The following is an 18,046-nucleotide window of genomic DNA, read 5'->3' as shown; positions in this document are numbered from 1 at the left end:
TTCCTGGTTTAGTCTTGGGAGAGTGTAAGTGTCCAGGAAATTATCCATTTCTTCTAGGTGTTCTAGTTGATTTGCGTAGAGGTGTTTATAGTATTCTCTGATGGTAGTTTGTATTTCTGTGGGGTCGGTGGTGATATCCCTTTTATCATTTTTTATTGCTTCTATTTGATTCTTCTCTCTTTTCTTCTTTATTTGTCTTGCTAGTGGTCTATCAATTTTGTTGATCTTTTCAAAAAAATCAGCTCCTGGATTCATTGATTTCTTGAAGGGTTTTTTGTGTCTCTATCTCCTTCATTTCTGCTCTGATCTTAGTTATTTCTTGCCTTCTGCTAGCTTTTGAATGTGTTTGCTCTTGCTTCTCCAGTTCTTTTAATTGTGATGTTAGAGTGTCAATTTGAGATCTTTCCTGCTTTCTCTTGTGGGCATTTAGTGCTATAAATTTCCCTCTACACACTGCTTTAAATGTGTCCCAGAGATTCTGGTATGTTGTATCTTTGTTCTCATTGGTTTCAAACAACATCTTTATTTCTGCCTTCATTTCGTTATATACCCAGTAATCATTCAGGAGCAGGTTGTTCAGTTTCCATGTAGTTGAGCGGTTTTGATTGAGTTTCTTAGTCCTGAGTTCTAGATTGATTGCACTGTGTTTGGCTTCCCCATAAAGTGATTCTGCAAAAATGCCAGTGGCAAGTGGAGAAATGAGATAGGGAAGCGAAGGCAGCCAATAAAGTCTTATTATCAAAAAAGTTACCACTTGGATTATTGGAGCTTGATCCTGCTGGAGACCCCCAAGTGTTAGTGTTATCCCGTCCAGTGGGAAACAAATTGGGGTATTTATACACCAACTCCTGTCCTTCAGGAGCTGAAGCCTATTCCTGGGAAGGTAGCCAGAAGCCAGAGAAAAGTCATCAGTGAAAAAAATTTTAAATGCAAGTACTGTCAGTTGGATATGCAGTTACTCACATGGTAGGGATGCGGGTGTAAGGGAGAGGCACTAGGAGCATGCTACTGACTTTCAGGTTAAGTATTATTCCATGATTTAATCATCTTATCTGCTTAATTTCAGTTTTATTTTTCCTAACCTCCTGCCTTTCTTAATTTTTACAAACCTGCTTACTCCTTCCATGGACTGGGTCCTTGACATTCTTAATTTTTAAAAATAGCTAATTCATTCTTCACACACCTCTATAAGATTGTTTAACCCTCCCTCTCCTAGATGATTGCAATAGCCTTTCTAGTGATATGTCTGTCTTTGCCCTTACACTCAGAATCCATTTCCCCACAATGTTATCCAAATATTAATTCTAAAAATACAGTATTTAGGCTGGCACATAAAACTCTTTATCATCTAGGCTTACGCTCACCCACTGCTGTTTTCCATCTACAACTGACACTTCAGAAATACAAACTATCCACTTGTCATTCCCTGAATAAATCTCGTGTTTTGGCCAGCCGCAGTAGCTCATGCCTATAATCCCAGGACTTTGGGAGGTAGAGGTGGGCAGATCACTTTAGGTCAGGAGTTTGAGACCAGCCTGGCCAACATGACGAAACACCATCTCTACCAAAAATACAAAAATTAGCTAGGCATGTTGGCGCATACCTATAATCCAGCTACTAGAGAAGCTGAGGCAGGAGAATCGCTTGAACCCAGGAGGCAGAGGTTGCAGTTAGCCGAGACTGCGCCTCTGCACTCCTGTCTGGGTGACCGAGAGAGACTCTGTCTCAAAAAAAAAAAAAAAAAATTATGTGTTTCATCCTACTATGCTAGGAATTCAACTTGGAATGCCCATGATTCTCTATTAAAAACAACTCAGTTGTCATCTAAAATTAGAAGCACCCCCAGTCCCTACTCCCAGCCACACCATCACAGTTAATCTCTCCCCAACTCTACCATGATACTTCTTTTGCTGCTGTCATTGTCATTATTGTTTTATCAATCTATTACTCTTATTAGACTCTGAGCTTCAGAGTCACTTCAATGAAATGTTCTCAACATTGTATTGTCAACACATTACACAATGCCTTGCACCTTGCATGGGACTTGCTAGATTGAAAGAAACAATTTGGAAACTGCAGTTGGATAGCCAGATGAAAGTCTGACATACAGACACTCACAGAAACAAGTCCGCTGAATACTTTAACTGGTTAGAAGACAGAAGTTCTCTCCTTTAGCTTTAGTGATGTAGTTAGTTACATGCCATTGCAGAGCCTCTAAATCTTTTGGTTCTTTATTTCTGCATCTTCTGTTTACAGATGCCTTTGCATTTGTAACCGAGCACCAAGGTGAAACTGATGTTATCCTTACCCTCCATTCTTCTTTAATCCATCAGAGAAAGAAAAGTATAGCCTATTTCAACCTAAAGTTTGTAATGATAACAATTAAAGGCTAAAGCAAGAACAACAATCCCTTACAATTACGGAGTGGGGCATAAGCCACTTTTACAGGCATTATCACATTCGATCAAGCCTCACCCATTGACTTGTAGACGCTCCTACTGTGTAGGCATTGAAATCTTCAATATAAATTTCTGGCACATTGCCAAATGTTAAGTTTCTTGCTAATATTTATACATATTCCACAACTCTATGTCTCATAAGCTGTGCGTTTTCCCACCTCCTGTCACTGAAAAAAACTTTCTTTTTTTTTTTTTTTTTGAAGATTTCATGGACATTTTATTACTTCTCCAAAATGTATACTTTTGTAATTTCTTTTTTTTTAATTTATTTTTTATTATACTTTAAGTTCTAGGGTACATGTGCATGACGTTTATATCATGTATAACTCCCCAAAGCAATCCCTCCCTCCTCCCCCCTCCCCATGATAGGCCCCAGTGTGTGATGTTCCCCTTCCCGAGTCCAAGTGATCTCATTGTTCAGTTCCCACCTATGAGTGAGAACATGCGGTGTTTGGTTTTCTCTTCTTGTGATAGTTTGCTAAGAATGATGGTTTCCAGCTGCATCCATGTCCTACAAAGGACGCAAACTCATCCTTTTTATGGCTGCATAGTATTCCATGGTGTATATGTGCCACATTTTCTTAATCCAGTCTGTCACAGATGGACATTTGGGTTGATTCCAAGTCTTTGCTATTGTGAATAGTGCCGCAATAAACATACGTGTGCATGTGTCTTTGTAGTAGAGTAATTATAATCCTTTGGGTATATACCCAGTAGTGGGATGGCTGGGTCATATGGTACATCTAGTTCTAGATCCTTGAGGAATCGCCATACTGTTTTCCATAATGGTTGAACTAGTTTACAATCCACCAACAGTGTAAAAGTGTTCCTATTTCTCCACATCCTCTCCAACACCTGTTGTTTCCTGACTTCTTAATGATTGCCATTCTGACTGGTGTGAGATGGTATCTCATTGTGGTTTTGATTTGCATTTCTCTGATGGCGAGATGATGATGAGCATTTTTTCATGTGTCTGTTGGCTGTATGGATGTCTTCTTTTGAGAAATGTCTGTTCATATCCTTTCCCCACTTTTTGATGGGCTCGTTTGTTTTTTTCTTGTATATTTGTTTGAGTTCTTTGTAGATTCTGGATATTAGCCCTTTGTCAGATGAGTAGGTTGCAAAAATTTTCTCCCATTCTGTAGGTTGTCTGTTCACTCTGATGGTAGTTTCTTTAGCTGTGCAAAAGCTCTTTAGTTTAATTAGATCCCATGTGTCAATTTTGCTTTTGCTGCCGTTGCTTTTGGTGTTTTAGACATGAAGTCCTTGCCCATGCCTATGTCCTGAATGGTACTACCTAGATTTTCTTCTAGGGTTTTTATGGTATTAGGTCTAACATTTAAGTCTCTAATCCATCTTGAATTAATTTTCGTATAAGGGGTAAGGAAAGGATCCAGTTTCAGCTTTCTACTTATGGCTACCCAATTTCCCAGCACCCTTATTAAATAGGGAATCCTTTCCCCATTTCTTGTTTCTCTCAGGTTTGTCAAAGATCAGATGGCTGTAGATGTGTGGTATTATTTCTGAGGACTCTGTTCTGTTCCATTGGTCTATATCTCTGTTGTGGTACCAGTACCATGCTGTTTTGGTTACTGTAGCCTTGTAGTATAGTTTGAAGTCAGGTAGCGTGACGCCTCCAGCTTTGTCCTTTTGACTTAGGATTGTCTTGGCAATGCGGGCTCTTTTTTGGTTCCATATGAACTTTAAAGCCGTTTTTTACAGTTCTGTGAAGAAACTCATTGGTGGCTTGATGGGGATGGCATTGAATCTATAAATAACCTTGGGCAGTATGTCCATTTTCACGATATTGATTCTTCCTATCCATGAGCATGGTATGTTCTTCCATTTGTTTGTGTCCTCTTTGATTTCACTGAGCAGTGGTTTGTAGTTCTCCTTGAAGAGGTCCTTTACATCCCTTGTAAGCTGGATTCCTAGGTATTTTATTCTCTTTGAAGCAATTGTGAATGGAAGTTCATTCCTGATTTGGCTCTCTGCTTGTCTGTTCCTGGTGTATAAGAATGCTTGTGATTTTTGCACATTAATTTTGTATCCTGAGACTTTGCTGAAGTTGCTTATCAGCTTAAGGAGATTCTGGGCTGAGACAATGGGGTTTTCTAAATATACAATCATGTCATCTGCAAACAGGGACAATTTGACTTCTTCTTTTCCTAACTGGATACCCTTGATTTCTTTCTCTTGCCTGATTGCCCTAGCCAGAACTTCCAACACTATGTTGAATAGGAGTGGTGAGAGAGGGCATCCCTGTCTTGTGCCAGTTTTCAAAGGGAATGCTTCCAGTTTTTGCCCATTCAGTATGATATTAGCTGTGGGTTTGTCATAAATAGCTCTTATTATTTTGAGGTACGTTCCATCAATACCGAATTTATTGAGCGTTTTTAGCATAAAGGGCTGTTGAATTTTGTCAAAAGCCTTTTCTGCATCTATTGAGATAATCATGTGGTTCTTGTCTTTGGTTCTGTTTATATGCTGGATTACGTTTATTGATTTGCGAATGTTGAACCAGCCTTGTATCCCAGGGATGAAGCCCACTTGATCATGGTGGATAAGCTTTTTGATGTGCTGCTGAATCCGGTTTGCCAGTATTTTATTGAGGATTTTTGCATCGATGTTCATCAGGGATATTGGTCTAAAATTCTCTTTTTTTGTTGTGTCTCTGCCAGGCTTTGGTATCAGGATTATGTTGGCCTCACAAAATGAGTTAGGGAGGATTCCCTCTTTTTCTATTGATTGGAATAGTTTCAGAAGGAATGGTACCAGCTCCTCCTTGTACCTCTGGTAGAATTCAGCTGTGAATCCATCTGGTCCTGGACTTTTTTTGGTGGTAGGCTATTAATTGTTGCCTCAATTTCAGAGCCTGCTATTGGTCTATTCAGGGATTCAACTTCTTCTGGTTCTTGGAGAGTGTAAGTGTCCAGGAAATTATCTATTTCTTCTAGATTATCTAGTTGATTTGCATAGAGGCATTTATAGTATTCTCTGATGGTTGTTTGTATTTCTGTGGGGTCAGTGGTAATATCCCCTTTATCATTTTTTATTGTGTCTATTTGATTCCTGTCTCTTTTCTTCTTTATTAGTCTAGCTAGCGGTCTGTCAATTTTGTTGATCTTTTCAAAAAACCAACTCCTGGATTCATTGATTTTTTGGAGGGTTTTTTGTGTCTCTATCTCCTTCAGTTCTGCTCTGATCTTAGTTATTTCTTGCCTTCTGCTAGCTTTTGAATGTGTTTGCTCTTGCCTCTCTAGTTCTTTTAATTGTGATGTTAGAGTGTCAATTTGAGATCTTCCTGCTTTCTCTTGTGGGCATTTAGTGCTATAAATTTCCCTCTACACACTGCTTTAAATGTCCCAGAGATTCTGGTATGTTGTATCTTTGTTCTCATTGGTTTCAAAGAACATCTTTATTTCTGCTTTCATTTCGTTATGTACCCAGTAGTCATTCAGGAGCAGGTTGTTCAGTTTCCATGTAGTTGAGCGGTTTTGATTGAGTTTCTTAGTCCTGAGTTCTAGTTTGATTGCACTGTGGTCTGAGAGACAGTTTGTTATAATTTCTGTTCTTGTACATTTGCTGAGGAGTGCTTTACTTCCAATTCTGTGGTCATTTTGGAATAAGTGCGATGTGGTGCTGAGAAGAATGTATATTCTGTTGATTTGCGGCGGAGAGTTCTATAGATGTCTATTAGGTCTGCTTGGTGCAGAGATGAGTTCAATTCCTGGATATCCTTGTTAACTTTCTGTCTCGTTGATCTGTCTAATGTTGACAGTGGAGTGTTGAAGTCTCCCATCATTATTGTATGGGAGTCTAAGTCTCTTTGTAGGTCTCTAAGGACTTGCTTTATGAATCTGGGTGCTCCTGTATTGGGTGCATATATATTTAGGATAGTTAGCTCTTCCTGTTGAATTGATCCCTTTACCATTATGTAATGGCCTTCTTTGTCTCTTTTGATCTTTGATGGTTTAAAGTCTGTTTTATCAGAGACTAGGATTGCAACCCTGCTTTTTTTTTGTTCTCCATTTGCTTGGTAGATCTTCCTCCATCCCTTTATTTTGAGCCTATGTATGTCTCTGCATGTGAGATGGGTCTCCTGAATACAGCAGACTGATGGGTCTTGACTCTTTATCCAGTTTGCCAGTCTGTGTCTTTTAATTGGAGCATTTAGTCCATTTACATTTAAGGTTAATATTGTTATGTGTGAACTTGATCCTGTCATTATGTTATTAACTGGTTATTTTGCTCGTTAGTTGATGCAGTTTCTTCCTAGCCTTGATGGTCTTTACATTTTGGCATGTTTTTGCAATGGCTGGTACCGGTTGTTCCTTTCCATGTTTACGGCTTCCTTCAGGGTCTCTTGTAAGGCAGGCCTGGTGGTGACAAAATCTCTAAGCATTTGCTTATCTGTAAAGGATTTTATTTCTCCTTCACTGATGAAGCTTAGTTTGGCTTGGATATGAATTCTGGGTTGAAAATTCTTTTCTTTAAGAACATTGAATATTGGCCCCCACTCTCTTCTGGCTTGTAGAGTTTCTGCCGAGAGGTCTGCTGTTATTCTGATGGGCTTCCCTTTGTGGGTAACCCGACCTTTCTCTCTGGCTGCCCTGAAGATTTTTTCCTTCATTTCAACTTTGGTGAATCTGGCAATTATGTGTCTTGGAGTTGCTCTTCTGGAGGAGTATCTTTGTGGCGTTCTCTGTATTTCCTGAATTTGAATGTTGGCCTGCCCTACTAGGTTGGGAAGTTCTCCTGGATGATATCCTGAAGAGTGTTTTCCAAGTTGGTTCCATTTTCCCCCTCACTTTCAGGCACCCCAATCAGACGTAGATTTGGTCTTTTTACATAATCCCATACTTCTTGCAGGCTTTGTTCTTTTTCTTCTTTTTTCTTTTGGTTTCTCTTCTTGCTTCATTTCATTCATTTGATCCTCAATCGCTGATACTCTTTCTTCCAGTTGATCGAGTTGGTTACTGAAGCTTGTGCATTTGTCACGTATTTCTCGTGTCATGGTTTTCATCTCTGTCATTTCGTTTATGATCTTCTCTGCATTAATTAGTCTAGCTGTCAATTCTTCCACTTTTTTTTCAAGATTTTTAGTTTCTTTGCGCTGGGTACGTAATTCCTCCTTTAGCTCTGAGAGGTTTGATGGACTGAAGCCTTCTTCTCTCATCTCATCAAAGTCATTCTCTGACCAGCTTTGATCCGTTGCTGGCGATGGGCTGCGCTCCTTTGCAGGGGGAGATGCGCTCTTATTTTTTGAATTTCCAGCTTTTCTGCCCTGCTTCTTCCCCATCTTTGTGGTTTTATCTGTCTCTGGTCTTTGATGATGGTGACGTACTGATGGGGTTTTGGTATAGGTGTCCTTCCTGTTTGATAGTTTTCCATCTGACAGTCAGAAGGACTGTCTGTTGGTCTGTTGGAGATTGCTTGAGGTCCACTCCAGACCCTGTTTGCCTGGGTATCAGCAGCAGAGGTTGCCGAAGATAGAATATTGCTGAACAGCGAGTGTACCTGTCTGATTCTTTCTTTGGAAGTTTCCTCTCAGGGGTGGCTCCACCCTGTGAGGTGTGGGGTGTCAGACTGCCCCTAGTGGGGGATGTCTCCCAGCTAGGCTACTCAGGGGTCAGGGACCCACCTGAGCAGGCAGTCTGTCCGTTCTCAGATCTCAACCTCCGCGTTAGAAGATCCACAGCTCTCCCCAAAGCTGTCAGACAGAGTCGTTCGCGTCTGCACCGGCCCCCGCTCTTTCCCCTATTGGACTGCAGCTGTGCGCTGTCCCCAGAGGTAGAGTCTACAGAGACAGGCAGGCTTCCTTGAGCTGCTGTGAGCTCCACGCAGTTCGAGCTTCCCAGCGGCTTTGTTTACCTACTTAAGCCTCAGCAATGGCGGGCGCCCCTCCCCCAACCTCGCTGCTGCCTTGCGGATCGATCGCCGCACACTGCTGTGTTAGCAGTGAGGGAGGCTCCATGGGCATGGGACCCTCCCGGCCAGGTGTGGGATATATTCTCCTGGTGTGCCTGTTTCCTTAAAGCGCAGTATTGGGGTGGGAGTTACCCGATTTTCCAGGTGTTGTGTGTCTCAGTTCCCCTGGCTAGGAAAACGGATTTCCTTCCCCCTTGCGCTTCCAGGTGAGGCGATGCCTCGCCCTGCTTCAGCTCTTGCTGGTCAGGCTGCAGCAGCTGACCAGCACCGATTGTCCGGCACTCCCTAGAGAGATGACCCCAGTACCTCAGTTGAAAATGCAGAAATCACCGGTCTTCTGTGTCGCTCGCGCTGCTGAAAAAAACTTTCTACAGAAAATGTAGAATGAGATACTTTTCGTCTGAGTTATTTGTGGCCAAAATGCTCTCCATTTTCTTTAGGCATCAAAGACCAAGGGATTTTAAAGGTGCTTTCAATCTTCCCAAATCCAATTAATCATTTTTTTTAACTTACATAATTTGTTTTCAGTTTTAAAACAACACATGCTCACTGAAAGAAAATTTTTAAAATTTAGAAAGTTAAAATGTTGTCTAAATATGAAGCTCCAGAAATAACAATAGAAACAGAGAAGAGGGGAAGAGTGAACATTTTTATAAAACTAGGATAATAATTTATAGTCAGTATTATACATAACACTCTGGTTTTTCTTTTATTATGAGCATTTTCCACTGAAATTGGACATTGTTCCACTTGCCTAAGTAAATCTATACAATATGATTTTCTTGTTTTTAAACTGCGTGAGGCCAAATTGAGTACATTTAACTTTATTTCTGGATTTACCCACAACAAATGAAATAATGATGAAATAGTATGTTTTCATTTTTATTAAGTAAAAATTTGAAAATATTAGAATGAAGATAATTTCCACTTTTCCAAAGATTATTTTCTATTCCCTTGGTTAATCTGTATTCACAATACCCTTCTAAAAGGTGAGTCATTAGTCCTGAGACACATCTGCACTGTAGCAAGCAAACATTTGGGGAAGAAATTAACTGGCACATATGGGGGGTGGGTGTTGTTTTCCCGACTGGCTCTATCCCACCACGTATTGCAAAACATTTGTTTCAAGCCATTATGTTCTGCTCTATAAATGTGAAGTTTCCAAATAATAATTTCATATGATATGTGAGAATCCCTGGTGTGCCCGCACTCACAACATTACAATGCTAAACATAGCTGCCCTTCTACATGATACAGACCATGATGAGATTTTTGTTGTTGTTGTTATTTCATGTGTTTATATTTTTCACTAACATTCCCTATAATAAATGTAAATATGTAACATGAACAAACAGATTTTCCTACTGCAAAAAAATATAGATATATTTCTAGGACCTATAATGGAGAGATTATTTAAAAATTTATGGTAAGTCACTTGTTTTGACACTGTCATGAATCATGCTTTTAATAGAATGAAGTTTTAGCTGAGATTTTTAAAGGTACTAGACAGCAAAACCTGTATTGTATTAAAACTCATTTACCCTGTAAAAAGGCTATATAATTGTGATTTTATAGCTAGCAAGCCCCATGTTATCACATCATTTCTGCAGCATAGTACCATCTCACACTCTATCTCCCTAATACATTTTTCTTAAATAATATTCCTAATTATTGATGTTTACATATTTCACACAAACACACAACAGCAACAAAGTGTTCAACACAAGAGAAGGCTGTTCTTCGAACTCTTGAACACACAGATATAGGAGGGAATGGAAATACAGGTTGAGAATCTAAGAGAATACGTTTTTTATAAGCAATTTGTAAAGTTGAGGTATTAAGCTGTTTATCATGAATGATTAACTTTGGTCATGTAAAGGACTGTTTTAGCTCTCTACATTTAGTGTTTTATCGAAGCCTGCAAAATTTTAGCATAAATTAGTTTTTAAAAATAGATTACCTAAAAGTGTAAGCAAATAAAAATCTTTAATTTCTAAAAATGGTGATCACATTCTCTTTGTTTTGAACTTTATATCTGATGCCAGAATAAATGCAGTCTCTAACAACAGTTTATAACTCTTACATATTTCTCTATTTATCATCCAATTTTAGCTCAGAGAGTGTATGAAGTCCTACCAAATCATACGAGACTGACTTCAGTGTTGAAAGCTTCAGTTCATATACATCATTATTTTTAAATTATTAACATCAACATGAGTATATTATGGGAACATTTACTATTGTGTTATTTTCCAATTTGTTTTAGGAAAAAATCCAAAATGAAAGCAGAACCCCCAATTTTAACTGATAAAAAGAAGTCAATGGCTATTACTATCTGTAGAAAACTTCTAATTTTAGTGTAGCCCTAAGTATAGGTATAGATAAAAAGTTATTTCAATTATGAGGACCCTGATACAAAATCCGCAATTTGTTCTATAAGCTTGCTCTTTGCACAGATTTTTCTCTTTTGAGAGACACATGTAGAATTGAATTTGTTGGACATGAGCTTATCCCTTTAAAAAAATTACATTAAATTATTATGTATACCTTATTTAAAAAGAAAGTCTGTTAATATGAAATGAACTGTGATATCAAAACCTACCCACGGACTATAGATATTAATTGTAGATATTCTTACATTAATACTTTTTGCTACTTTTGCATTAATTGAAATATGAAGGAAGGTGCAACATGTTCTAGTTTTTTTATACTCTGAGTAGTATGTTACTGTGCTTTTATTATCTTGACATATTTCATTACTTTCCTATGTTCCTAGTGTTTCATTACTTTTCCTACTTCTAATTTTTTATACTCTGAGTAATATGTCATTGTGCTTTTATTATCTTGGCACATGTTTCATTACTTTCCTACTATGAGAATTCAAGGATAACTTTGATTCTTTATTTTCCAAATATAATACTTATAAATAGCTTTTATTAAAAAGTGATAAGCTTCTTGATAAAATATTTTAGTGGAGTTTTTTTTTAACCCTGTAACACTTCAAGGGAAAGTTCATTTTCTTAAATGTTAATGTATAAATTCAGTTTTATGATTCTAACTTTTAAAAAATATTTTCATGTTTAATCAATGGCAATATGACATCAATACATTTAAGTAAGTTTATCATTTGTATTATTAATTTTTGCTTATGAGCTTTCTCCTTATAATTTGTAACATGCTTGCTTTGATTCAGAACTAAAATTAGATCTAAAGTGGACCAAGATCAATAGATTGACTCACTGAGAGAAATTATTTAGAGATTGTATTGAGGAAGCAATAAATGGTACTAATCTCAAGCATACAACGGATTTTAGGTACTAACACAAAACTAACAATTCCAAAGATTAGTGATATTAATTAGATATCAGCAGGCATTTTCTTAAGAAAAACAGTTTATATTTTTCCCGGGAAATATTTGCACAATGAGGGGCAAATATAAGGTGCCCCTCATATAACAACAACAACAACAACAAAACTTAGCTTTCCTGCATAAAATATGGTTTATTTTCTACTTAACCAGGCATCACAGAATCCATAGTGTGTGCTCTTCCAATAATGCTTTTGCTTCATGAGTGATGAAATGCAAATGTTGATACTGTCCAATAGCAAAGCAGTAGAGGAATTTCTTCCATACAGAGTAAAAGAGACCTGTTTGAGACTATTTACAATGCATAGTCCCCGTAGTAGTCAATAGCTGGCTGGCATCTGAAAGGGGAGTTGAATACAGTTGTATCTCTGCTCAATATAATAAAATTTTATAAAGTAAGTCTTAGATCTGGTGGTATTTAAAATACTTACCAATAAACTACTTTTATAATCCATGCTTACTCAATTCTTCCTAAAACTGGATCATGGGGTAACACATTGAAGAAATAGATTAAAAATTGAAAGAACTCTGTTCTATAGCCTACAGAAGCTTAATGAAAAAAAGTTGCTTTTTTTTATTTAAAGGAGAAAGGAGGAAAGATTGAAATTGGAGCAAAAAAAGAGACATAATAGAGAAACAGAAAAGTTAGGGAGAAAAGGAGAAGAAAGGATGGACACAAAAGTAGACACAAGTAAGAAAAATGGGTCATTTCCAGAGATAGATACAATTATTCAGTATACTATGATTACTCTATTGTGTTTTGATTTCCTGAAAGAAATACTAAAGATTTTTCAAACCTGTATTATTAATGAAATGTATTTCCTTTTTCCTTCATAGATGGTTATGTCCTTCGGAGTTATCTAGCAGACAAGTAAGCCCATTTTCTTCTACTACTATGTTTGTGAAAAGAATTTTGTGCTTTTCTTTTAAAAATATTTCTAATCTTATTTAAATAATGTAAGCTACTGAACTATCATAAATAAATTTAAAAACAATATGCTATACTAACATTAACATGTTAGTATCCACAATAAAGGTAAGGTTTTCATAAAGTGCTACTCTTTTAAATAGGCAAGAAGCCCTTCTCATTTAAAATTGTACAGCTCATAGTTAATAGTTTTATATATTCATTAGGCTCTCAGCAAACACTGAAGACAGGTCAAAGCCAGTAACCTTTTCATTAATATTTTACATTTTACTTGCTAATGCAGTTGATTGAATGGAATTAATTTGGGACCAATTAGTGACTTCACAGTAGGTGCTAATATCACCTGTTAACAGTTCATAGTTTAGCCCTTAATTAAGGGCTTTGCTTCACTCACACTAGGCATAGTAGAGTACTATGTTGCCTTTTTTGGAAGCATGCCAGAGAAGAAGACGGTCGTCAATGATTCTTCTATTCTTATGAATAAGATATTGTCACAGTCTGTCACAGTCTGGTACTAGTGTGCCTTTGGAGTCCCCTGAAACATAAGATTCTGTCCCAAGTAACCCAGTGTAAGAAATGAACTCCATTATCAGATTAGGTCACATGCCAATGCAAAGATTTACAGAATTCAGCGCAATGAAAAGATCCATGAGGAGTCACAAACTGTGTATCCATCAACAACCTGACACCAATCAGAAAAACACAAATCAGTGTGAAGAGCTTTGTCGGCAAACTAGTGGTGGCCAAAGAAAAATAATCATAATACCTTTGTTCTCCTGAGCACATTAATGACAATGGGAGGCATGAGACTTTCAATAGGTTTGGTTCTATGAAAGATACAAATTTTAAGGACAGAATATGTGGCAAATAATAGGACAACATTTGCATCAGTGATTATTACAGGCTGATTGAGAGAATTTAGAAAGCATACTCTGTAAGTAATTGTTGGTTCACCACCTATTGAAGCAAATACTTAATAAATGTTTATTGTATAAATGACAGAAAAATCTATCCTTCCTGCATTTGGATGAGATTTCCATTAGCCAAACCCCCCCTCCATCTCAGAGAAAAGATCCAAACAGAAGACATAGGGAACTCACAGCATCTGCCATAGTTGGCGGCAGTTTGAAGGGCCTGGTGCTGCTTCCATGATAAAGCACAGAGATTGTACAGCAAACACTAAGTCTGGTCTAAGTGAAAAAGCCACCCTACATTTCTGAATTTTAGAAGTATATCTTACATTTCAAGGCAATGTTCATGTTTATAATAGTCTCTATTTTTATTTCTTACATAATCTCCTGTTTGATTATAAGGTACTTAAAAGCAAAGCTTGTCCCTTACTCATATTTATGTCTCCTGGTACATAGAAGGGACTCATTATGTTTGTCGGATAGAAAATATCACAAAGATTCAGGGCCAAGCAAAACCTAAAATGTGTAAAAGTAGCCAAAATTACTATTATGGATGCTACCTATCATCATAAGTAATAGTTTTAAAATTATATAAGAATTACCATAATAATAATATCTTGGTTACTTATTCTGTAACTAATATTTATATATTTTATTATATTTGTGAGTTATAATTAAAATGTGAGAGTGATGCAACCATTTCCTATGCCAATTATTATTGTATTTCATTCACCATTTGAAATTCAAGTGAAAGTGTTAATCTGATATTAACAGATATAAAAGTCCATTGCTGCTTTGAATTAAGGCCCCCAATGGGAGTGTTGTTCCATGATGCTTAGTACATTGTTAACAAACTTGTCTTACAAAGATGAGTAAGGCATAGTCTATGCTCTTGAAGGATGTTTTAATTATTCTGTATGTAAAATGAAGCACAGGACTAGATTAAGTCAATGAAAGAAGAGATAATGAATATCAAATTTATTTCTACTTAAAAATGCATACTATGCTTAAAAGCCTTAATTGTGCCATATAAAATCATACTGTTAATCTTCTATATATTGCTGTAATGCTAAGATGATAGTTTCTTTAAAATAAAAATTTCTTTTTACATTTACAGTGACGGAGAGATCTATGATGACATTGCTGATGGTAAGTCTTATGTAGTACCACCCCAGCGAACAGTCATAGTGAATTTACTGTTTTTATAAATACTAAAAATAGTTTATTGGATTAGAGACTTCCAATCTGATCAGAATTTGAATCATTTGAAAATGTTAGAAGAGGTAAATGCCCTGGCATAATGGGGGGACAATACCACATTTCCCACAAGATGGAAAATTAAGGAAACACCTCATTTATTTCTTTGAAAACAGAAGTATAAAAATGTTTGGTAAATTTTTTATTGTACTGTGACTCATAATGAGAATTTCTTTTATCCAAACAAATAAACAGTTTTGGCAAATAGATAGGTACTTATTTCATAACCAGTAATACCAATATTCTCTAAGCATCATATAGTTCCAAACTATAATCTAAAAAATTAATCACAGTGAGCCGAGATCTGGCCACTGCACTCCAGCCTGGGCAAAAGAGCGAGACTCCGTCTCAAAAAAAAAAAAAAAAAAAAATTAGTCTAACTGAAATGATGCATGGTGTTGACCATGATGTCCTTTAGTCTTTTAAACTTACAATTCTTGATCTTTAATATCTTCAACCTTGTTCAGAGTGACTACCAAAAAGTAAATATTTAAGTGCCACATAAAATAATCTTGAGTCTCATTTTAATAGAGAATAAATCTGTCCAGAAATTTTGTTGGAATTATATACTAAATAATAAAAGTTAAAAATATGGTCTTCCGTTTAACTCGTTTTTTATAAAGTGAGCCAGTTCTATTTTTTTTTCATCCTTAACCAAGAGAGTATGAATCACCCACATTTCCAAACTTGGAATACTTAGAGAATATGTTTTTAATAACCATATTTAAATTTGTGTTTTTTTCTTTCAGGTTGCATCTATGACAATGACTAACACTCAGCTTTGGTCATCCTGCTGTGTTCCTTAGGTGCCAGTGTGAAGTCTGGATTTTAATTGGCATGTTATTGGGTATCAAGAAAATCAATGCACAAAACCACTTATTATCATTTGTTATGAAATCCCAATTATCATTACAAAGTTTTTAAAGTTTGAACATAGAAAATGGTCTCTCTGCTTAACTGTTATCTCAGAAGACTACATTAGTGAGATGTAAGAATTATTAAATATCCCATTTCTGCTTTGGCTACAATTATGAAGAATTTGAAGGTGCTTCTTTTAGACCATCAGTAAATAATCCCCCTTCAAAAAGTAAAAAGAAAAGAAAAAGGAAAATCATTCAAGAAGAAACGACCTGTCTAAAAAAACCTAAGGAAGAATAGTAATGTAAGAAAGGAAATTTTAAAACATTCCACAAGAAGAAAAATTATTGTTTATACTTCTACTTATGGTTACATCTTATATTCTCTATTCAAGTGACCTGTCTTTTAAAAAGGCAGTGCTGTCTTACCTCTTGCTAGTGGGTTAAATGTTTTCAAAAATTTAAGTGTAGAAGAAGTTTTGTATAAAATTTGTCCCTATTTGTTAATTGTATATAAATGTTAATTATTTGATACGAATGTTATGCATTTAGTATGCACATTGAAGTCTAAACTGTAGAAGAGTCTAAAACAAGTTCTCTTTTTGCAGATTCACATGCTAATGGTTTAATTCTGTGCTCTGTTTAAAGTACTATTATAAGTAGAGTAGATCTGAATGAGGATAACCCTAAAATCATGAGGAATGGAAGAATGGACCTTGAAACTAGCTAGGCTTTTATGGCATGGCACCTATTTATAATGAAGACACTTTTTAAAGTTTTTGTTTTTGTTTCAATTACTGCTGCATTTTTTTCTCTTTTTTTAAAAAAACATTTTACTGGAAAGTTGGCCAGCAGAGGGAGTAGAAATTATTAAAACTCTAGTGTTTGGATTGGGCCATTCTCTAACAGTACATACTCATTCCCAAAGCAATCCAAAAACAAAATATGAAGCATTTGGTTTTCAAATGTTAAGAACACTAAATAGCATGATTTAAAAAATGAAAAATCCTAACACCCAAGAAAAGAAGATATTAAGTGCTTTTAACAACTCCTAGAGTACAAAATGAGCAAATCCTAATGCTGGCCCTTTTACTAATGAACCATCAAGTGATATTGAATAAATTATTTATCTTCTCAGTTTCCTCATCTGTAAATTACAAGATTAGACTAAGTAAGTTTTTCCAACTCTTCACTACCAATTACCTTAGGCTTTTATAATGCTCCTCCTACTTCAGTCCCATGTTTCAGAAGTTTTTGTCTATTTTTTAAGCTCATTGACGAAATAATGATTAAAGCATTCTCCACATTTTAATATTACAAAGGCCCATTGGAGTTTCTGAAGCGGCCCCACAGAATTGAAATAATTTCAAATAACTGCAAAGGAACTGAAAATCTTCACAGAGATGAAGTGGGGTTTCCATTAGGTGCTTTGAAATTTGATAATAAATCATCAACTTCCACTGGTCAATATATAGATTTTGGGTGTCTGAGGCCCCCAGATTAGAAACCACTAATCTCTAAAGATTCCCTCAAATTATGAAATATTTTGATGTCTACTTGTAGATAGCATTAGCCAGTATATGACCATGTGATGAATTTCTTTTCATACTACATAAAATTACCTGGTTCAAAAGTGGTTTTTGTTTATTAAGTTTGGTAGTAAATATATATAATACACAGAAGGATAGTTTTTATGCTGAAGTTTTTGGCCAGCTTTAGTTTGAGTACTCCCTGATAAGCTTGCTAAACTTTCAGAGTGTCCTGAGGCACTTCCAACCATCCCTCCTCCTGCCTTCGTTGAGGCAGACTTGCATTGCAGTCTGTCAGCAATTTTTTTTCTGATTGAGAATTAATCAATTCAATACAATGCCAGTTTTTAAAAGTCAAAGTTAGATCAAGAGAATATTTCAGAGTTTTGGTTTATACATCAGGAAACAGACACATACACCTAGGAAAGATTTACATAATAGATAATCATCTTAATGTGAAAGATATATTTGAAGTATTATTTTTAATATATTAAATATGATTTATGTTATAGTCTTATGTATGGAATTTTGTCACTTGAGATGAGCTGCAAATAAATAATACCTTCAATGGATAACCTTGCCTCCTACTTCATTAAAAAAATTGAGGCTAGCCAGATGCAGTGCCTCACATCTGTAATCCTAGCACTTTGGGAGGCCAAGGCAGGCATGTTTCATGAGCCCAGGAGTCCCAGACCAGCCTGGGCAACTTGGTAAAAACCTGTCTCTACAATAAATACAAGTAATTAGCTGTGTGTGGTGGCACATGCCTGTAGTTCCAGCTACTTAGGAGGCTGTGGTAGGAGGATC

At 36.3% G+C, this 18,046-nt stretch overlaps 1 protein-coding gene across 7 annotated transcripts in view; it reads left to right on the top strand.

Moving 5' to 3' along the window:
- The window catches only part of FYB1 (FYN binding protein 1), a 171,538-nt gene extending 153,727 nt beyond the window's left edge, over positions 1-17,811 (top strand). For all 7 annotated transcript variants that reach the window (XM_033179428.1, XM_033179434.1, XM_033179432.1 and 4 more), the window contains 3 exons: positions 12,595-12,628; positions 14,714-14,745; positions 15,603-17,811. In XM_033179428.1, the coding sequence (XP_033035319.1) occupies positions 12,595-12,628; positions 14,714-14,745; positions 15,603-15,625 (89 nt within the window). In that variant the 3' untranslated portion in view covers positions 15,626-17,811. The remainder of the gene's footprint in view (positions 1-12,594; positions 12,629-14,713; positions 14,746-15,602) is intronic.
- Positions 17,812-18,046: the final 235 nt, after the last annotated feature.

The sequence above is a fragment of the Trachypithecus francoisi genome, unplaced genomic scaffold (assembly GCF_009764315.1).
Source record: "Trachypithecus francoisi isolate TF-2019V2 unplaced genomic scaffold, Tfra_2.0 Lachesis_group2, whole genome shotgun sequence".
Taxonomy (NCBI): domain Eukaryota; kingdom Metazoa; phylum Chordata; class Mammalia; order Primates; family Cercopithecidae; genus Trachypithecus; species Trachypithecus francoisi.
This window is presented reverse-complemented; position numbering and strand designations above follow the sequence as displayed.